At 41.9% G+C, this 22,761-nt stretch overlaps 1 protein-coding gene across 1 annotated transcript in view; it reads right to left on the bottom strand.

Annotated features, from left to right (window-relative positions):
- RYR3 (ryanodine receptor 3) overlaps positions 1-22,761 on the bottom strand; it is a 366,192-nt gene that overhangs the window by 320,793 nt on the left and 22,638 nt on the right. The window contains exons 6-8 of the mRNA XM_015409322.1: positions 14,637-14,829; positions 3,326-3,542; positions 3,051-3,155 (exon numbers count right to left, since the gene is read on the bottom strand). Of these exons, the coding sequence (XP_015264808.1) occupies positions 3,051-3,155; positions 3,326-3,542; positions 14,637-14,829 (515 nt within the window). The remainder of the gene's footprint in view (positions 1-3,050; positions 3,156-3,325; positions 3,543-14,636; positions 14,830-22,761) is intronic.

Raw genomic sequence — 22,761 nt, 5'->3', positions numbered from 1 at the left:
CTATTCATCTTACAATATGGTAAAAGAATTCAGACATAGGGAAAGCAAAGTCCAACATAATCATATCCTCGATGAGCACACCGGTTTTTACACTCATTTCACCAATCTTCCTCATGAGTAAGAAGTCTTATAAAGTTGGAAGATGTCAACCTCTTGATTCAGCTTAGTTTCTTTTTAAAAACAGTATAGCTTCTTATTTGTTTTCTTCTTAGACAAATTCTCCCAAAAAAAGCATAGTTATAAGGAGTGGAAAAAGACATGAAGCTGAATGGAATAGTTTTGTTATGATTTTTAACTAGAGTAGTTGTTAGACTTACTTTCAGTTCCATTGCAAGTACTTGAATTGGCTTGCTCATCGGTGTGCTCATCGAGGATATGATTATGTTGGACTTTGCTTTGCCTACGTATGAATTATTTTACCATATTGTAAGATTAATAGCTTCACAAATTGATGCTCATAGAATTATTAAATGTGTCATTGTTAATTTTACCACAGTGGTTTTTGGTCTGTTCGCATAAATAGGGAATAGGCCAAAAAGACTGTCACAACCACTTTTAACGTTAAAACTTCTCTGATATGAGGGAACATGTAAGGAAGAAACTGAAAGGAAAAGTAGAAAGTGTCAAACCCATTGGAGAAGCTTGGACACTATTTGAAACTACGATCCTAGAAGCTCAGAAAAAATATATACCGCAGGTGGTATAGGAAAAAGCCTGCATGGTTAACAAACAAAGTAATGGACGCTGTAAAAGGTAAAAAGGAATCCTTTAAGTGGTGGAAAGCTACTCTCAGTGAGGCTGATAAAAGGGAACACGGGCTATGGCAGATAAATGCAAGTCTGTGATCAGGCACGCAAAAAGGGAATATGAGGAGCATATAGCGAAATACATAAAGACCAAAAATATATTAGAAGCAGGAAACCAGCCAGGGAGGCAGTGAGGGCCTTGGATGACCAAGAGGTAAAAGGAGTACTGAAGGATGATAGGGAAATGGCTGAGAAGCTAAATGCATTTTTTGCCTCCGTCTTCACTGTGGAAGATGAGAAGTGCTTGCCCACTCCAGAACCACTGATTTCAGGAGGGGTGTTGGAAGACCTGAGTCAGATTGAGGTGATGAGAGGGAGGTCCTACGACTGATAGACAACTTAAAAACAGATAAATCACCAGGCCCAGAAGGCATACATCCGAGAGTTCTGAAAGAACTCAAATGTGAACTTGTGGATCTCCTGACAAAAATCTTTCCTTAAAATCTGCCTCCATTCCTGAGGACTGGAAGGTAGCTAATATCACTCCCATCTTTAAAAAGGGTTCCAAAGGAGATCCGGGAAATTACAGGCCAGTCAGTCTGACGTCGATACCGGGTAAATTGGTGGAAACCATTATTAAGGAAAGAATTAGTAGGCACATAGATGAACAAAACCTATTGAGGCAGACTCAGCACGGTTTCTGTAAGGGAAGATCTTGTCTCACTAACCTGTTAGTGTTCTTTGAGGGGGTGAACAAACATGTGGACAAGGGGGATCCAATAGATATTATTTACCTTGACTTCCAGAAAGCTTTTGATAAAGTTCCTCATCAAAGGCTCCTAAGTAAGCTCAAAAATCATGGGATAGAAGGACAAGTCCTTTTATGGATCAAAAACTGGCTAGTTCATAGAAAACAGAGAGTGAGTGTAGGTGGGCAATTTTCTCAGTGGAGGGTGGTAAGCAGTGGGGTACCGCAGGGATCAGTACTTGGTCCACTGCTTTTTAACTTGTTCATTAATGATTTGGAGTTGGGAGTAAGCAGTGAAGTGGCTAAATTTGCGGATGATACAAAGTTGTTCGGGGTGGTGAAAACCAGTGAGGATTGTGAGGCACTCCAAGGGGATCTGTCAAGGATGGGCGAGTGGGCGTCAACATGGCAAATGGGGTTCAATGTGGCCAAGTGCAAGGTGATGCACATTGGAGCCAAAAATCCTAACTATAAATACACGTTGATGGGGTCTGAACTGGCAGAGACTGATCAAGAGAGAGATCTTGGAGTTGTAGTAGATAACTCACTGAAGATGTCGAGACAGTGTGTGACTGCAATAAAGAAGGCCAATGCTATGCTGGGGATTATTAGGAAGGGTATTGTAAACAGATCAGCCAATATCATAATGCCGCTATATAAATCAATGGTGCGACCTCATTTGGAATACTGTGTGCAGTTCTGGTCACCACACCTTAAAAAGGATATTATAGCTTTGGAAAAAGTGCAGAAAAGGGCAACTCGAATGATAAAAGGGTTGGAACACTTTCCCTATGAGGAAAGGTTAAAGCGCTTAGGGCTCTTTAGCTTGGAGAAAAGACGACTGAGGGGTGACATGATTGAGGTTTACAAGATTATGCATGGGAAAGAACAGGTAGAGAAAGAGGTACTTTTCTCCCTTTCTCACAATACAAGAACTCGTGGGCACTCCATGAAATTGCTGAGCGGTAGGGTTAGAACGGATAAAAGGAAGTACTTCTTCACCCAAAGAGTGATTAATACATGGAATTCACTGCCACGGGTGGTGGCAACTACAACCTGGACAGCTTCAAGAGGGAATTAGATAAACATATTGAGCAGAGGTCTATCAGTGGCTATTAGCCACAAGGTATGGATAGGGACTCTGGGGCAGGTGATGCTCTGTATTCTTGGTGCTTGGGAGGTCAACAGTGGGAGGGCTTCTAGTGTCCTGGCCCCACTGGTGGACCTCCTGATGGCACCTGGTATTTTTAGCCACTGTGTGACAGAGTGTTGGACTGGATGGGCCTTTCGCCTGATCCAACATTGGCTTCTCTTATATTCTTATGTTCTTAAAATTTGTTGCATCCATAGTTACTGTAGCTCTGTCTTACTTTTATTCAGGTCAAGTGAACTTTGCTATTTGTAACTACATTTAATATATTTGCAAAATTCTGATCCACAAGATTTGATTCTAAATTATAAATTTATTCTAAATTATATAAGCAGATTTTTTATTTTTCTATTGGTTGCATTAAAAAAATAGGATTTTCCTTTATAGAATTATTCTCAAAGTGTACCTTGCCATAAGCCCAGCCAAGTTCTATTTTATTTATTGCCCACAGTTCGTGGATATTTTCAGCAAGCTTGTCTCTGATTTTCTCAAGATGAAGAGGCAAAACAATCTATAAAGTAAATAAATGAAGAATCAACAAATTTCAAGATACTTTGATTTTGTCAGTTTTATCAATTATTAGATAACATATTATAAAATACATCTGACAAGTCTTTTAGTAAGAAAAGGTATACTGATAGAGGTTCATTCAGATATGTTTCACATATTTTTAAAGCATACCTGGCTGGTGTCAATTGGACAAGGAATAAAGTTAGCTTGGGAGAGAAACTGTGTTGTACCAAGCAAATCCCTAACTCCATCAGAATCTGTCTTATATTCTTTTACTGGTTCCAGCTTCATCTTCTCTCTTGGAAGTAAAGCTTCATAACAAGGCACGTATCCAGCAGGAGGTAGAAACTTGAACTCTCCATGGCGCCCACCCATTAAGAAACGTACTCTGCACAATTGTGGATGAAAAAGTTGAAAATATGTAAGGAGAACAACATTTTTAAAAAGCCAAATGAAATACAGTGATAAATCAACTACTACATTTCTTAAGGTAATGACATTCTCGGATATACTAGTTTGTAAACCCCAACCATCCAATATTCATACATAAACAGTATCAGTACCATCAGTTAATACCATTAGTAAATGCATAACTTGATATTAATTTTGAAATGTATTTTTAACCATTTTAAAAATTACTTCATAGATCACAGCCACAACTAAATACATATTCAACTAGTCCAGCATTCTGTTTCACACAGTGACCAACCTGGAGGACCAAAAACAAAGCAAAGCATCTAGGGACCTCACCTGATGTTGCCTCCCAGCTCTAGGCCCAATCTGCATTTGCTATGTAAAGCTGTTCCATGCTGCTGTGGCGCTGGTTTCCCATTTGGCTCAGTATAAAGCTCTCCTCTGTCTGCATCAGGATGCAAGTTGTTTAGGGAGAGAGCGAGGGGAGGAAGAGCGACCTCTCAGGTGTGCTTTTAAATGCAGATGACTGGATTTTCAGCTAACTTGTTTCCTTTGTGACAATTTGCATATCTCCTTAGAAAAGATTGGGGGGGAGGGAGAATTCGGCTCCATTTGTCTGCTTTTTGCTCACGGTGGCTCAATGGTGGGAAGGAGCAGTTGTACCACCTTAAAACCACATTCAGATAAGGCGGTGAGACACCATAGTGACCTTGGAGTCACCACTAAATGGCAATAAAATGATGCAGACAGCCGATGCTGAGATGAAACAATAGGAGAGTGGATGTGGCATGAAATGCAGACAGAAATTTGTAAGATGATGTGAGATCACAATGGTGGGAAATACCAATGCAGATTGGACCCTACCTTTTACACATTTACGGCCTCTGAATATCACTCAGTTTTTTAAAAGTGGTCCAAAGGGGACCCAGGAAAATTACAGGCCCATTAGAGTAACATCTGTCCCAGGCAAATTAGTAGAAACTCTTATTACAAAGAGAATGATTAAACACACAGGCTGCAGTCACACACACTAAATAATCCACTTTCAATCCACTTTCCAACTGGATTTTGCCAGTTCACACAGTAAAAATCCAGTTGGAAAGTGCTCTGAAAGTGGATTATTTAGCGTGTGTGACCGCAGCCATAGAGGAACAAACTCTGCTGAGGAAAAATCAGCATGGCTTCTGCAAAGGGAAGTTCTACCTCATGTTCCCAACCAGCTTGGGAGATTCCTGGAGATTTGGGGATGGAGCCTGAGGAGCGTGGAATTTGGGGAGGGGAGGGACCTCACCCGGGATGTAATTCCATATACTTTGATGAGGCTGTATTTACTCCAGGGGAATTGATCTCTTTCATCTGTAGTTGTGATTCCAGGAGAACTCCAGGCCCCACCTGGAGACTGGCAACCCTAGCCCTCCCTCATAAACCCTCTTGGAGTTCTTTGAGTCGGTCAACAAACATTTGAATAATGGTAATCTGGCAGATGTCCAGACTAGCACGATCACGTCATATCTCCGAGCTAAGCAGGGGCAGCCCTGGCTAGTATTTGAATGAGAGACCTCCAAGGAAAGCCACCTCTGAACATCTCTTGCCTTGAAAATCCTATGGGGTTGCCTAAGTCAGCTGTGACTTCACAGCACTTTCTACCACCACTGTCTGGTAACACCATATACTTGGGCTTCCAAAAGGCTTTTGACAAAGTTCCTGACCAAAGACTCTGCTTAGCAATCATAGAACAAGAGAATAGGTCCTTATGAATTAGTTGGTTAAAAAGCAAAAAGGATGGAGTAGGAATAAATGGACAGCTCTTACAATGGACAGAAGTAAGCAGTGGGGTCCCACAACAATTGCTATTGGGACTGGTGCTATTTAATTTGTTCATAGATTATTTGGAATGGAGGGTGAGTAGCATAGCAGCCAAGTCTTCAAATAATACCACATCATTCAGGATGGTGAAAACCAAGGTGAATTGTGAAGAGCTACAGGAGGATCTCTAAATTGGGTGAGTGGGAAACAACATGGCAAATCTAGTTCAGTTTGGGTAAGTGAAGGTGATGTATATTGGAATAAAAACACTTATGCTGATTGGATCTGAGCTGGCTGAGACTGAGACTAAATGATATCTTGGGGTTATAGTAAAAAGCTCAGTGACAATGTCAACTCAGTGTGCAGCAGCAGTGAAAAAGGCAAACTCCATGCTAGGAATTATTAGGAAAGGGATTTAAAATAAAATGGCCAATGTTGTAATGCCCTTGGGTAAAGCTATTGTATAAAGATATTGCAGAGCTAGAAAAAGTTCAAAGATGATTAGGGTGCTGGAGCACTTTTCCTATGAGGAAAGGCTGGAGATTCTAGGACTATTCAGTCTAAAAAAAAAGATAGCTAAGGGGAGACATGACAGAAGTGTATAGAATTATGGGGGGGTGGAGAAAGTGGACAGAGGGAGTCTTTTCTTCCTCTCCCATAATACTACAACATAGGGGAACAGTTTCAGGCCAGACAAAAGGAAATACTTCTTTACTCAACAAGTAATTACACTGTAGAGACATTGATGGCCATAAGCATAGATATATGGAGGAGTGGTGCATCAGTTGGCTACTACCCATGATGACTGAAGGGAGCCTCCATCTACAGAGGCAGCAAAACTCCCAAGATCTCTCTGGATAATCTATTACTGGGACATCAAAGAACTTTTCAATACTGTGAAAGAATACATTGAGAAACTAAATTATTTAAGCACTGCTCTGATGTCCAAACGTACCTGCTCCTCAGCTGCAGTTGGAATTCCATGTCCCAAAAAGATGCCAGGTGATGTGAAAAATCTAATGGTTCCAAAATATAGAAGAGCTTTTACCCTTGGATATCTAAATGTATTACCCTCAGGGCTTACCAACAGGCTCTATGCAAAGAAACCATATTCAGAAAGGTTATGCCTGTGTGGCAGTGGTAAAATAGACTATACATAATATCTTACTTGATTGCTGTATTCATTCAGGTTACAGAAATGAGTTGATTATCCCTCTTGAAGGTTTGCCGCTTGTGCCACTCCATCAGGGTGATGTGGCTTCTGAGAGACAAACAAATAAAGTCATCTGGCCATAGCCAAATTTCTCTCAATTGTTGTGGCTCATCCTACAGCTGTTCAGAATCAATAGGCTGATGGAGAAGTAATTTTATCATCATCATTGCTTCCGCAGCAGCTGCCACCACAGCACAGGGATCTTCACAGTGTGACTGAAGGTAAACTGTAGCAGCCACTTTGTGTCAGAATTCCAGTTGTGCCCACACGCTAAAAAAGGTTGGGGACCCCTGAGATAGACCACTGGTTTAATCCAGCAGGCTTTTGTTCTTAATACAGAGGTTCTCTTAATTTACCAAGGCTAGTAGCCATTGACAGACTTCTCCTTCATGGATCTGTCTAACTCTTCATTAAAGGCACCTGTGCTCATGGTTATCATTATATCCACTGGCAGAGAATGCCACCTACTCATTGAATAAAATATATATTTTTGTCAGTCCTGAACCTATTTCACCACAACTTCAGTGGGTGTTGCAAGGTCTATTCTTAGGGGAGAAGAAGAAAAAGCGCTCTCTGGTTGCAACCACACACACTAAATAATCCACTTTCCAAGTACATTTTTACTGTGTGAACTGGCAAAATCCAATTCAAAAGTGGATTGAAAGTGGATTATTTAGTGTGTGTGATCGCAGCCTCTAACCAATTTCTCCACCCCATTTGAAAGCAGCCATTACCTCCAGGGAAACTAGAATTGACAACTTTGAGGGGAGGCAGAGATCACCCAGAATTACAACTGATCTCCAGATAACAGAGATCAGTTTCCCTGAAGAAAATGAACCTGAAGTGATAGAGTGTTTTCTCTTGAAATTGTTTCTTCTTTGAATGCATTTTCCCCTGGGAGGTTTGAAATGGGCAAAAGTGCCATGATGCATTTAAAAAGTTCTTTTTCCTCTGGGCCGAGAACTGGCTGGGATCAGCTCAATTGCTTCCCAGACATACCTCAGTTCACCTTCATACAAATGCTAATAGATCTAGCTGGAGAGATAATGGGTGGGTCAAGATCTCCCCCCTTCCTCCTAGCAAGGAACAGAGATTTGGAGGAATAAAATACTAGAGGGACTCCAGGAAAGACATGTCCTGGAGATTTCCAGGAAACGCCTCTTTGACCTAGTGTGACCTGGTCAATGGGTACAGAAACAGAAATGATAAAAACTCCTTGCAGCAGGTAGGAAGTCTCTTTTCCTTGGGTGCTGAGGCCATGAGAGCAGGCAGGACTCCCAACTAAGGAGACAGCCATTGACCATGTGGTTGGCCTGGGCAGCTAAAGGTATGTCCCGGTTCTAACGATCTGGGCCTCTCCCGTGAGCTCCCACTTGAGCCCCACTTACCACGACCCATGGCTCCAAACCAGGCAAGGAGGCAGTGGACCGGAGACAGGAGGCAGCGGGGATGAGGGGTGCTGGGCCATGGCGCAACCCCTTCCCCGCAGAGCGTGACCCCAGGTGCGTGGCCGGAGGGCGGGCCTCGGGGTGATGCTGTCATCGCCAGGGCCCGCAGAGCCGTTGCAGCCAAGTGGCGCTGGGCATTCCATCCCACAGGAGGCAGCGGGGACGAGGGGTGCCGGGCCACGGCACAACCCCTTCCCCACAGAGTGCGTCTCCAGGTGCACGGCCAGAGGGCGGGCCTCGGGGCAATGCCGTCGTCGCCGGGACCCGCAGAGCTGTCGCAGCCAAGCGGCGCTGGGCATCCACACCCTCTGTTCTGGGCGGGGTCGAACCGACCCGCCCTGGGCAGAGCATCGGAGCTTTTGTAAGGAGACGGAGCCACGTATGATTGACACCTCTCGTGTCCAATGAGAGGGAGGAGAGGGGGGAAACAGGTATACAAGGGGAACGAGAAGGGAGGCCGGGGAGGAAAAAACTGCGGAGTCGAGTGGGGGAGATAGGCCAATCGGAGGTCGGAGGAAGAGGCGACCAGGCGGGCGTCTCCTAAGACTCTCGCAGGGGTGCAGTGCTACCCTTGGTGATGAAACCAGGTATCCTGCTCCATTTCTGAGGCCTCCCATTCCCCTTGTAAAAAGGGGGAGGCGTTCTTTGGGACGACGACTGGGGGCAAAGAAGACCCCCTTCATCACGCAAGGGTGCCAAAAAGTAGTTTCAAAGTAATGGTAAATCTGTAGAGATCTGTAACTTCCTTAAGCTAAAGAGCCTGCCCTATGTCTTAACATCTACTAGGGCATGTATAGAAAAAGGGACATAGGATTTGCAGTTTATCCATTTCTTTTGAATTCCTTGCTCAATCCGGTGCTGTGCTAAAAGTATGCTTATGAACATTTTCTTTTTAATAAATACTTTATAACTTTTGACAGTTCTCTGCACCACATAGATCTCCACCACCTTGGACATGCTATTTTAGAGGGAGTGCCAGGGTGAAGGCAGGCAGTTGACAAGTGGCTATTCCTCCAGGGGTGCACAAGGCAGTAAACTGGTGGTAACCCAGTGCTGGGTAGTGGGAGACACAGAGGCAAGGTCTCAGATTTTGGAAGGGAAGTTGGGAGTCCTGACCTACCCAGCAGGCAATTCTGTACAAAGGTCAGGTGGTGGCAGCGGACTACCAAAAAGTGAAAGAAAAGCCTCTCCAGGTGGTGAGAAAAACCTAGGAGGCCAGTGTGGTATAGGGCCTGCAGGCCAGAGCAGGCACATTCTGCCATATCTTCCGTTCTTCCACTCTGTAGATAGAATTCCTTTGATGTTCTGTTCTCCTCTGCCCTTGTTTAAAAAATACAACGAGGGTCCCAAACTTGCTTGGCTCTTATCTATATCTGTACTGGTTTCATTGTTAGTGGGAAAAGAGTTCATTATTCTTCCAGGGTGCTGGGAGAGTTCACAAATGTGATGGAAATGGGTTCTTTTTATTGAAGAGCCAAGGATAAACCTTATTGTTGTCATAATCTTATTGGTCCTGTAGAATTTTTTTGTATTTACATTCCTTCAGCTCTTCTTTGAACTGTAGTAACTCTTCATGCAGCTTCTGATGCAGATGCTTTAGCTTTTATAATGGATTGTAACTGCACCAAGAACTTATTAGAGGTCTCTGTAATGAGAACAATCGTTGAGGACTGAGCACCATTTTTAATGAACTCTTTGTCATACTGAATAAGACCTGGTTACTTATTAATTCTAAGACTTCTGGGGATGTGTTTGCAATAACAATATTCTAAAAGGGTAAAGGTAAAGGTTCCCTTCCTCAAAAGCCAGTCGAATCCGACTCTAGGGTTGCGGTGCTCATCTCCGTTTCAAAGCCGAAGAGCCAGCACTGTCCGAAGATGTTTCCGTGGTCATGTGGCCAGCATGAGTAAACACCAAGGCACACGGAACGCTAAAAGGGTAGCGGCATGTAAATCGATTCTCAAGACCTTCTTATGTAAATGAACAAGTTTATCCCTGTTCATATTCTTTATTGGCAGACAAGATTAAAAAACAGAAGGTCTTTCTAAAAGTTTGCCTATGTGGTCTTGGGGAAAACGCAGTACTTTGTCCCAATCCATGGCCCAGTTGGAATACCAACAACAAACAGGAAGAAGATAGGGCCACACCGGTAGGTAGGAGAAAAAAGGAAAAAGGTTGAGTGCTGACATGATGTTTCCCTAAAAATGTTTTTATTCAGTAAAATTTGTGTTCACTTCACTGATAGCATAACCAGACCACTGTTAGGGCATTCATTACACCATTAGGCTATTGACCTGCAAGACATTCACTTACCAAGAAAAGCAGAGGAAAGTGCACTGATTATTGTTCACTGAAACACTTCAGTGTAGTAAAGTATCTGCACTTGTTTCAATAGAGCTCCTTCATATCACGAACTAACCAGACATTAAAAGATTCCATACAAATGTGGACTGAACACAGATGATTATTTATAAGACAAATATACTCTCAGTTTCTCTTTTAATAGTTCAATAAGAGTTGGGACAATATTTAAGAATGAATGGCAGACAAGAAGCTACCTGTCTTCTAAGAACATAGGAAGAGCCCTGCTGGATCAGACCAATGGTCCATCTAGTCCAGCATCGTGTTGCACACAGTGGCCAACCAGTTACCCTGAAGGGCCAACAAACAGAGCATAGAGACAAAGACCCTCCCCTGATGTTGCCTCTTCTATAGGTACTGCAGAAGCTTAAAATGTATTTGGGATACCCTGTCGGTAATCAGATGGAGGGGCCTTAATCTCTATAAAGCATCAGTGAAAAACTGATCTAAACTGGGAAGACAGAATCAGATACATATCTTTCTCCTAGAACTTACTATATAGTATTTAGTCTGCTCTGAACAGCATGTCAATAGTGCCATGTTTGTTCCCTTCATTAATATCTCAAACAAGTAATTTTTATGATTTTTAAAAAATCAACGCTATTGTGGGCTTAACAACCTGTTCATTAGAGAAGGACATCATGGAGTCAAAATTAATCTGCAAAATGTAGCTAATATCGAAGACCAATTATCTAGTGAAACCAATCAAACAATCATAGAGTTAATTTGAAGATATCTTGTTTGGCTTGTTCCCAATTGCCTGAACAGATGTGATGGCATCTCCAGCCATTTTACATAATTATCCCAGGATGAAGTTCAAGAATATGTCAAATACCTAATATTGTTCTGACACAAAGCAAGTTTCAGAATGAGGCTGCCCTGCAGCATCACTACTTAACAGACCACCTGTTCAATTACAAAAGGCACCAGGCATTTATCTCCAAAGATGTTGACTTTTCACATCAACACATCTGGACTCCTGAGTTTTCTAAACCCTCTCGGCAAGTGAGAGAGATAAAACTGTTAGAATGCTAATTTCATTTTTGTCCTTGACATGTTTCTCAGCAGTAAATGCATTTAGATATTCACATCAAATAAATACAAATGAAGTTACCCCAAAATAATTCTCTATACAGATGTGCTTGTTAATTGCCCTAACTGATTGCCTGTAAAGGATAGCAATATAGAACAGGAGCTGAATACACCTTTACATTGTCCAGACAATAGTATAGAATCATAGAATCAAAGAGTTGGAAGCGGCCATACAGGCCATGTAGTTCAACCTCCTGCTCAATACAGGATCAGCCTAGAGCATCCCTGACAAGTGTTTGTCCAGACGGTGCTTAAAGACTGCCAGTGAGGGGGAGCTCACCACCTCCATAGGTAGCGGATTCTACTGTCAATTCTTACTGTAAAACTCTTACTCCCAAGATCACATTAGCCTTTTTTGTCCCTGTATCACACTGGCTGCACATATTTAACTTACAATCTACCCGTACTCGAAGATCTTGTTCTCACACACTGCTACCCAAAATTCTATCCCTCATTAAGTATGCGTGTTCCTCATTTTTTTACCCAGATGTAGAACTCAACAATTATCCTTGTGAAATTGCATCTTGTTCACATCCACCCACTTTTCTAGGGTTTTCAGATCTCATTGAATTCTATCTCTATCTTCTGGTGTGTTCACTGCTCCTCTCAATTTGATGTCATCTGCAAATTTAATGAGTAGCCCCTTCACACCCTCATCCAGATCAATTATAAAAATACTGAAAAGTACTGGGCCCAGAACTGAGCCCTGTGGCACCCCACTGGACACCTCCCTTCATTCAGATGAAATGCCATTGACAACTACTCTCTGAGTGTGGTTCTCCAACCAGCTCCCTATCCACCTAACTATCCTCTAGTTAGTCCTCTAGTTTACCCATCAGAACGTCATGGAGAACCCGGTCAAAAACTTTACTGAAATCCAGGTAAACAACATCAACAGCATTCCCTGTTCAGTGTAACTGAACTGCTTTTCTTAGGCAAAGCAAATTACAACAAGTTCAGTAATCATTTCAAAGCAGATTTACAATGGAGAAAGGTTTTTAATGTTTTTTATTATATAAAGGGTAAATATATTTTACAGAATTTATAGATTTTAAAACCAGTAATTTCTACAAAGAGAAAATTAATTTCATTCATGTCCTGTTTTTTTTCAAAGCATCCTAGTTCTCTTTTCCAGGAAACTTTGCAGAATTTTAGCTACATTTGGCTATAAAATTACTTGGTAGTTTTCTTTCAAATAGATTTATAAATCAATAGTTAATTTCATTAACTTTTTATGTGGCCTTGCAAATACATCCACAAATATTACTAGCCCACAAACGTTTTTACTAGGCTGCCTGAACACACTGCAGTGTAAGTAATTTTTGTCTACATAAACATTCTGAAAGAAAACAACATGCCTGCTCCCTGAGAGGCATCAGCCATTGGACAGTAGTTGTTTTTACAAGACAGTTTTATTGGCTGATGTAATCCATATATCCATGGAATTCTGCAATTTTTGATCATACATTGCAAATCCATATTGTTGTAGCCATACTGAAGATAAAATGGCTACACTGCCTTGGGAGAAGGAGCAACTACTTGCAATGCTAAGCTTTGGTTAAGAGTACAAGAACAGCCCTAGTGGATCAGAACAAGGGGCTATCTAGTCCAGACCAGCATCCTGTTCTGCAGAGTAGCCCACCAAATACCTTTGCAAAACCCACAAAGTACACTTATGAAACATAGAGGTTTCATTTAGTTATCATGGCTAATAGCTGCTGTTAGACCTATCTTCCATGAATTCATCTAGTGTTTTTTAAAGCCATTGAAATCATTACTGCGTTTCATGCCAACAAATTTCATAAGTTAATTATGCCGCATGTGAAGAAGTACTTTCTTTTATCTGTCCACAGTACATCAGTATCATCACATGGCTCCAAGTTCTAATATTACAGGAAAAGGGGAAACATTCTCTCTGTCCATTTTCTCTACACCATGCATAATTTTATACACATATCTATGCCCGCTTCCACAGTGGTCCTGCTTCTCAACTAAAGCCCCACAGTTATGAGACTTGCAACAGAGGCAAGGTGTTCCTCACAAGCAATATTGTAGGAAGCAGCTACCCGCATGGCTCTTGAATTTATTAAAATAGGTTCACTTGTTTTATTTCTAAGATATGCAATAGTTAACCATTTCATTTTTCCAAGAAGAAACCATTTGTCTAAAATAGCTCAAATGAATAGGTTTGGCTTAAAGGAATTATTCTAATATGATAACCAGGGTCACAGCCAGAAGCCCTATAGTTAGAGAGACAGTAATCCCTGTAAAATAGCCAGAACATAGATTCTTTTTAAAATTCAGAATGCATTTAATAGATCTGTTCACAAGCATGAAATTTTGAAGGCTCATTTAATAAACCGCATTAGGCCTCATTATTAACTTTGAACTGTCATTGCCATTACATAAAATTCTAATAAGTTATCTATCTTGTGGGGGGGGGGAACCAATAGTATTAGCAACCATAAAAATAATTTGAATTGCTTAAGAATCAGAGTATGGACATGATCTACCAAAAGTTATCCCTTTAAAGTAGCAATGATTTTTTTAATTGGAGAATTAAACACATGTTAAAATATTTATTAACTTTGGCTGGATTTTACTAATTTTTAATTAATTATTTCTTGCTTAAATTGAATGATTTTGAAGTGAACTGGAACTGGAAAAAAATGATATTAGATCTGGGGAGAAGCGCCAAGTTAACACTCAAATATCTTCTCTATTACACAACAGATCAGTGAGGTGCTAACCATAGTGATTCATCACTCTTCCTTAAATCCATTTTATGTGTGAGAGACTTTGACCTCTTGTTGATGCTGCCAAGAAAGATCTTAGTTAGTGCCAAATGTGGTGCTATATGTAGACACTTGTCCATTGATAAATGACACAGACCAAAATCTTTTCTCATAGAACATGGGGGGAAAATCAAATAATAGTAAATTCAGTCTATGCTAACCTGGGAATGATCCAAGCAAAGGCGAGAGGGATCAATTATTCTATATTTATTTGGCCATTTATCTATGACTCACAGTTTTGATACAAAATTGTTTTTCTTTTCCTGAATGACAAATGCAAAGTATCTCAGCAGTGGGACACAATAACCATGGATAACATTAGGTGGTATTCAACATATAGGGGAACAACTTACTTGACACCTGCTGAGAAGCTCACCACAGGAAAAAAGAGTCCATCAGTGTTGAAATTCTCAAACATTCCTTGCACTGGTTGTCCATTAATGCGGAAAGAAATACTGGGAACCCCTAAATCCAGGCAACAGCTGACGACATCATCAGATGCTAGCAAGTGCTGATTGACAGATGCAACAGCTCTAGGTATTCGACCTAATAAAAAAGCAGTCACAAGGTTTTTGCTAGCACAAAACTATTACCAATGAGAAGAAACTTTGTTGGCAAAGAACTGTGAGATTATTGTGATGTTTCCAATATATTATTTCATTTCAAGCACAGAATATGACACTATCTTTTGATTTGTCTTACAGTAGTTTCTAGTTGGAGAGACAAACAAATAAGATACATTGGTTGATTTCACATTACTTTTTTAAACTGCATGGTTTCTGTTACTGGCCTGTCATGGAGAAAACCAGTACAAGGACAGCTGTTTCACACAGCATTTCCCTTCCGGGAAGGGGCTGTCTCTGAAGTGCTGTGGCCATTTCAAACTGTGCGGCTTTCTTTTCCTGCCATTTTCTTCCATGCACATGATCTCCCTGAGAGGTTTTTAAAAAACATTTTATTGGGAGCACTATGATGCTGATTTGACATACTGTTTCAGTGTTATCGCTCTCCCAGTAGAACATTTTTTAAAAAAGAGGAGAGATTGTGCACGGAGGGGGGGAGGGCACTTAAAACCCATTACCAGAGGAAGCACTACGGGGCATTTTACACAGCCCACTGTAGCGATTCAGATCCAGAAGAAGGGATTGAAGACATGAGGAAAGCAGTTTTCGTCAACAACACCTCAGACATGCTTCCCAAATGGGAGACAACCAACATTATATGAACATGTAAATATATTCTGTTAGGAACCAGTTACTAAAATGGGTCTGTCTGAAATGACAGAAAAAACCTGTTAGTAACCAGTTCCTGAAATAGTTCCTGAATAGATAGGCTGTCTGAAATCCTTCATTGTTTAAATTGACGAGAGACTGAAGAGTGCATGCTACTTAGCATGTATATGTTAATCTATATATTTTCTGAGAGTGTTTTGATATTGTGAAGGCTTATGGCCATATACAATAAAACGATACCTACCTACCTACCTAGCATGTAAATCAAGACTTCTGCAGATGAAAGCAAAGAGAACTTCTCTATTTAGACAACTGCATAGATATTTTTTCTTCTTGAATAAAGAAGAACAGTGGCAGTTAAGTAATTTTTATCTTATTTTCTTTAGTTCCTTTCTTATTCTATTTTTTTAAAAAAGAACAAGAGTGTATTATAAGTAGGATGAAATACTCATAGGGCTTCTTTGTATTCCAGTTACCGAATCTATTGAGAAAATAAATACACTTTGTGTTGTATTTCAAACATTGATGAGTTTATTATTAAGAAGACATTACTCTATAGAACATCTCTTTTAGAATACTCCATGAGAAAATCCCTTTGTTCTGTTTTTTAAAGGGTACCATGATTGAGTAACCCCGAAGATAATTCATTTTAATAAACAAACAATCTCCTAACTTTTCAATTCATCTGATATGTTTATTGTGGGATTCTAGTTTGTAGGCATAAGAACAAACAAAAATTTAGCCAACTTACAAAGACTACATTGTGTGACTTCCAGTAGTCTACTTTTCTTTTTTTTGTTTTTTTACCTTGGACTGATCAGGTGTGGACTGACGATAAGAACTTAGAAGCGCTGCGCACTCCCCGAAACCTGAATGCCAAACTCAGCACTGGGCTGAGTTTTTCTCCAAGTTCCACTCCACCCTTCACTATTTCCCGGGGAAGTCAAACTCCCTAGCGGACACGCTTTTGCGCCTCCCCCAACACAACAGTCGAAAAAGGGCATCATTGACTCTATGTTCATGCCCACTCAGCTGGGAGGGGGCAGTCACCACCAGGGGCCAGGCGAAAGCCCAGAAGAAAATGACTGAGGAATGCTGGGAAGTGAAGTTCGCTGAGGCGTTCTCTGATGATGACCACAGGGAAGTGGAGGGGGACAGAACTTTGGAGCTGTGGAGCAATGGCTGTTGGTATAAGGGGCGTAGACTGTTCATTCCCACCACCCTATGTGGTGAGGTTATGGCCACGGTGCACAGGTCCAAACTGGCTGGACACCTTGGCTATGTGAAAACATTACATCTTCTTCAGCGCCAGTTCTGGTGGCTGAGCATGCGCAAAGATGTCATGACAAACCAGCATTATGTGCAAACCCCGTCCCAGTAAGCCCCCGGGTTTGTTACAATGACTCCCCACCCCGGGTGGGCCATGGGAGGTGATTTCCATGGATTTCGTCATGGATCTTCCCCCTACCAAGGAGAAAGCGGAATTTGGGTGATTGTGGACTTGTTCTCCAAACAAGTCCATTTTGTTCCATTTTGCAAGATGCCTACAGCACGGACTCTGGCCAAGAGCATTCATGCAACATATGGTCCAGCTACACCTCCCCCCCCCGCAAGATTATTTCAGACCTGGGGTCCCAGTTCGTGGCAAAGTTATGGGGGTAGCTGTTGAAGGTCCTGGGAGTGGAATGAGCTCTCAGTAGTGCCTATCACCCAGAGACTGATGGCTAAACTGAACGTATTAATCAGATTTTGGAACAATTCCTCCGCTGTTTTACTAATTTTCAACAGAATGATTGGGTGGAGTTGTTGCCACTCGCCGAATATTGCTACAGCAATTCACTTCACTCCTCAACGGGGGTCTCCCCCTTCAGAGTGGTGTACGGTTATGAAGGGGCCCCTTTCTTCTTCCTGATGGTCCCTGGGGGGGGGGAGGTGGCAGACTGGTGTGCTAAATTGCAAGTGGTGTGGACAGTAGTGGGCAAAGCACTGGACAAAGCAAAAGCCGCCTATAAGGTGCAAGCAGACAAAAAACTGTCACTTGGATGGGGGTTGCAACCCGGGGACACTGTCTATGTTTCCACCAAGAACATCAAGGGGTTGCAGCCCAGCAGAAAATTGGGATGGAAATATATCAGTCCTTTCCCTGTAGTCCATACTCTGAATGATGTGACTGTAGAACTTGCTTTGCCCAAAATCCTGAGTCATTTGCATCCTGTTTTTCATCATAGCCTTCTCAAATGGGACCCGGGGCCAAATGCCTGGAGGTCGGATCGACCGCGCCCCCCTCCCCTGATGGTGGATGGTGAACCGCATTTCGAATTCTCCCAAATTCTGGACTCTAAATTCAAAAGGTTGCTTATTTTACCTGGTGGAGTGAGTGGATTTCGGGCTGCAACATCAGGAGTGGGTGGAGGCCTCATATGTGTGTGCCCCCCAGCTCCTCCAGGACTTTCATGCATGTTTCCCCGAGAAACCAGGGGGGAGGGGCTCTTTGGAGGAGCAGAATGTCAGCTAACGCTGCCATGGCTTGGAATGTGTAGGCGCTCTCCTCCCTCCCTCCTTCCCTTGTTACTGCACTTATCTCCCCAGGTGTCCTTGAGGCTGTGAGCGCTTCTCCCCAGCTCTTCCCACCGGGAATCTAACGGCTGAGTTTTGGCCTGCACTTGGTAGAGCTTGCTTATTGGCTTCATAGTATCAGGGGGTCTGCTTTGAAGGGGGTATATCCCAAGGGGCCCTCGCTTCTCCTGCCATTCCTGACAGAAGAGTTCATGGTGTCTCAAGTACTTTCTCTCTCAATAAACTGACTCTGCTGAAGACATGGTGTTGAGTGTGACTGACTAGGAACCCTGACATAAACCTGATTACTGTTGTGGCAATCTTTGATGTCTTAAGGAAGAGTGTGTTTGAAATCTTAGGCTATGTGTTGGAGAAAAATGTCTTTCATCATGACAAGCCTGTCCTAAGTCTCCAATATTAATGTCACAAAATATCCCCTATAAATGTATCTTGAATCTGGAGAGAATATTGCTTCCCACACAGTTATAGAAAAACTCCTTCAATTTTTACAAATAGTAAATCAAGCTACAGTTCTACTGACCTTAAAAGCCCTCTTCTGAGTTCCTACATTTTAATAGCCATTGTATAAGCCACCAGTCATTAGCCTTCTTTAATCTAAATAGCTCTCCTTCCTCTGCAAAATGCTATTACGTTCCTTTCAGCTCAGGTTCTCACAGCTTCTGATAATAAATACTGCATTCATGTTATCATTCTAGCAACTCTTCTCTATAAACAGTTCCAAATTGTATTCAGTTTGCTACTTCTCATTTGAATGCAGAAGTAGCCAGTTTGGTGTAGTGGTTAGAAGCGCGGACTCTAATCTGGGAGAACTGGGTTTGATTCCCCACTCCTCCACATGCAGCTGCTGGTGTGACCTTGGGTCAGTCATAAGTTCTTTCAGAGCTGTTCCCTCAAGGGCAGCCTGAGAGAGAGCTCTCTCAGCCCCACCTACCTCATAGGGTGTCTGTCATGGGGAGGGGAAGGGAAAGGGATTGTAAACCACTGTGAGACTCCTTCTCATAGTGAAGGGCAGGGTATAAATCCAATCTCTTCTTCTTCTTGAGAAAAACTAAATGCATCATGTCAGATGTAGCTTCACCAGTAAAATAAGGTTGCACTTACTTGTAACTTTGGTTCATTGAGTTATCTTCAGTACAGGTGCACATTGGGACTGCACATGAGCAGGCCTGTCACAGAGAAGGTTTTCTTTAGCTTAAAAACTCACTAGGGGGCAACCCTCCCCCCAGAATTGCTGCAATGTATTTTCCCACCAAAACCATCATGTACTCTGAGGGAGTTCTGCCTGAGCCGTTGTAAGCACGTAGACCTTTAAAACAGAGAGTTCGGAATGTGTGCCTGTACAAAAGACAATTTGATGAACAACAGTTACAGGTAAGTGCAACCCTGTTTTCATCTTTGGTCTTCTGTGCAGCCCCACATTGCGATTTTAACAAACGACTCACCAAAGGAGATGGGTTGAAGCTCTCCCAGGTGATCATTTTGGAATGAAGAACTGTTTTGCCAACCTCTGTCTCTTTCCTTGCATGTGGTTTGTGGACATAATGTTTCACAAAGGTATCAACCAAGGACCACGTAGCACCTCTACATATCTCCAGAAGAGGGACCCCCATGAAGAGGGCTGTTGAAGAAGCCTGTGCTCTGTTGGAGTGAGTGTGAATAATGAGAGGGCAAGGCAAACTGGCTTGAGCATAATGAGGTTTAATTGCAGAAACAATCCACCTGCATAAGGACTGTGTTTTCCCTTTGTTAGGACCAGAATGACAAACGAACAAATGAAGACATTTCCTAAATGCTCAAGTCCTCTTCGAATAGAACAACAGAGCCCTCCTTAAGTCGAACATGTGCAGCATGCATTCAGCTTGTCATGATGGTGAAGGGAAAATCACTGGGAGTATAATCTCCTGTGATAGATGAAATTTAGATACTACCTTTGGTAAGACATTAAAACTGGCCGAGCACCACCCATTCATCAAAAAAACTTGAAGGGGGTACCAAACTGGGAGTAGCCAGCTCACTAACCCTCCTAGCAGACGTAATAGTCTCTGAGAAGCAAATTTTACAGTTCCGCAGTGTCTGCGAGACAGAGCTCTTCCACCAAGTTTTTGACTAAGGAGCTGCACTATACACCGAGGAGTGCCCTGTGCCCTGGCTCCACCATTTTTTCTCTCCAGCCTGTGCCCACCACACAATAAGTCAAGTGAACTGAGCTGGCATGAATACCATCAGAATATATGGTCACCTTAAGTTGTATTATAAATAACTTTGCTCTCGCTTTTTATCAGATCATCATGTTCCAATGTTTTAGGAGTATTTTAAATGAATGTTATTTTATATTTATGTTTTATGACAGGTTTTAATTGTATTTATATGAAATTCCATGTAAGCCGCCCTGAGCCCACCTCAGTGGGAGGGCAGGGTATAAACGATATTAAATAATAAATAAATAAATTTCATGGAACAAATGGCCAAGGGCTTGAAAGGTTTTAATATCAGTTGTGATAACACAAATGATAGTGACCACTATGGCAAAACTGGGGTCTTTGCAGGATACATATTAAAAAGATGTTTGAGAAACTGTTGGGACACCCTATGGGGAAAAAACTGAGTAACCTTTGATGAGTGAATGGTGAGCCAAAATAGCTACAAACTGAACCTTCACTGACAACTGGGCTAAGCCATCTAGTTTCAGATATAGCAGGTAGTCCAAAATTATAGAAACGGGACAAGATGAAGGAGAAATTCTCTTAGTCTCAGCTCACTCGGAAAAGGTTTACATTTGTAGCGATACAAATGTCTAGCAGACAATTAATGTGACTGCAACAACACCTGTTGAACCTCAGCAGGGAAATCTATCCTCTGAGGTGTATTCTCCAAGGCATGAGATGTAGGTGAGATATGCTGAGGTGAAGTACTGGCACCATCCTCAGTAAATCGGGAACTTCTGGCAGATATATGCCCTCCTCATTGTCTAGATGAACAGGGTTGTGAACCAAATCTGGCAAAGAATATCCTCCATACCACCTTCTAACCTCTCAACCACAATTTTGGTCAAAAAGGGGAAGGGGGTGAGTGCATAGAAAAGTGCAACCCTACAGGGTATTTGGAAGGCATCTGCAACAGAAGAAAGGGTTGCTGCCAGCCATGGAACAAAAGGTATTTTCTTGTATATTGAACGGGTCTACTTCTGGAAACCCCCAAAGTTGGAAAATGGGATATATGGGAGAACCAAGATGGCTGATGGTTGGTGAGTGGTTTTTTGTGGCTCCTTTCTTAGATGTTGTTCTTCTCTCTGTTTCCTCCCTGCTGGATATACAAGATATATCATATATTGTTAATACTGGACTTGCCTTCTTCACTCAATGCTTTCTTTTCTTGTCTGCTGGAGGCTTTTGTAGTTGTCTGCTATAAATAAAGCCTAATGGGTCCTGGAGAACACCCCAGAGATATGGAGGAAGGAATTTCCTCCCCTCCAGCATATAAACAAACAAAGATAGATGACTTTCTTGCTGAAAGGACTTTTTATAACATTCCTGTCTCAAATAAATATGCCATTTTAGCTGATAAAAATAGGAGTGAATGGACAGAAAGAGAGGAAGAGAAAGAAACTTCAGCAGAAATAAATACTGTCCCTTTAAAAGGCAAAGAAATCTGTTATGATCCTGAAACGGAGTTGGATAATCTAATGGATTTGACTGCTCTAACAGTTAAATGTATTCTAAGGCGCTTAAATGAAATTAATGAGAAACTTGAGATGATGAGTGGGACAACTGAAGAGAAAAAGCTCTGTAGTTGTCCTAGAGGTCTACAACACAATCCTGCTAATGTGCAAACAATGCCTGGGAGTAAAGATTTACCTTCAGTCTCCTCCTTTGCATGCAAAAGAGCAAACAATGCCTGGGAGTAAAGATTTACCTCCAGTCTCCTCCTTCGCATGCAAAAGGGATGATGGAAGCCCTAATTTCCAGCTGGTTTTTCAACAAAAAAAAAAGTTTGACGATTTGTAGATACAGAGGCTGGCTACCTTTATGGAATACAAAACCTAAGATCCTAAGACATCTGAGCTCGTTACTAGGGAAGGGGATTTCTAGATTATACTTGATAGAGCTAGAAATGATTAGCCTACCAGGCCAGGTGCAGAGAGTCCTACTCACATTTGCAAGTAAGAAGATTCCATCGTTAATAATGAGACAGAGATTGCAGTTTTTAAAAGCAAAGGGATTTTCCTGGTTCATGCCTTTTTGAATACATCAAGACCTGTTCCACTTCTGAGGAAGAAATGTAAGGAGATTAAAGCTGCTGAAAACCAGAACTCCTTGCAACCTGATTTGATGGATTTCTCCAGCCAGGGGGAAGAGGTCTTAACAACTAAAGTGGCTGCTAAAGCAGTCAAATCTGCAGGGAAGAATTTACCTTCAGCAGCTCAAATGTATGAAGGTCTGAGTCTTGACAACTCCCTATAGGATGATTTTATAAACACCTATTCAAATTTACCAACAGAGGATCAAGTTGTGATCGTTAATAGATTGGAGACATTGAGGAATAATCTTCTGCTGCTAGGGAATCAAAGTAACAGCCTCCAAGGAAACAAAGAGAGGCTCCAATTTTTTACTGCTCCAAATACTCCTGTTATTAGAGATCCTGCTTGTCCGGATTCTGTGATGGACTTTGA

The sequence above is a fragment of the Gekko japonicus genome, unplaced genomic scaffold (genome assembly GCF_001447785.1).
Source record: "Gekko japonicus isolate JY-2015 unplaced genomic scaffold, Gekko_japonicus_V1.1 scaffold613, whole genome shotgun sequence".
Lineage (NCBI taxonomy): Eukaryota > Metazoa > Chordata > Lepidosauria > Squamata > Gekkonidae > Gekko > Gekko japonicus.
Note: the sequence above shows the minus strand (reverse complement) of the source record. Positions and strands in the feature narration are given on the sequence as shown.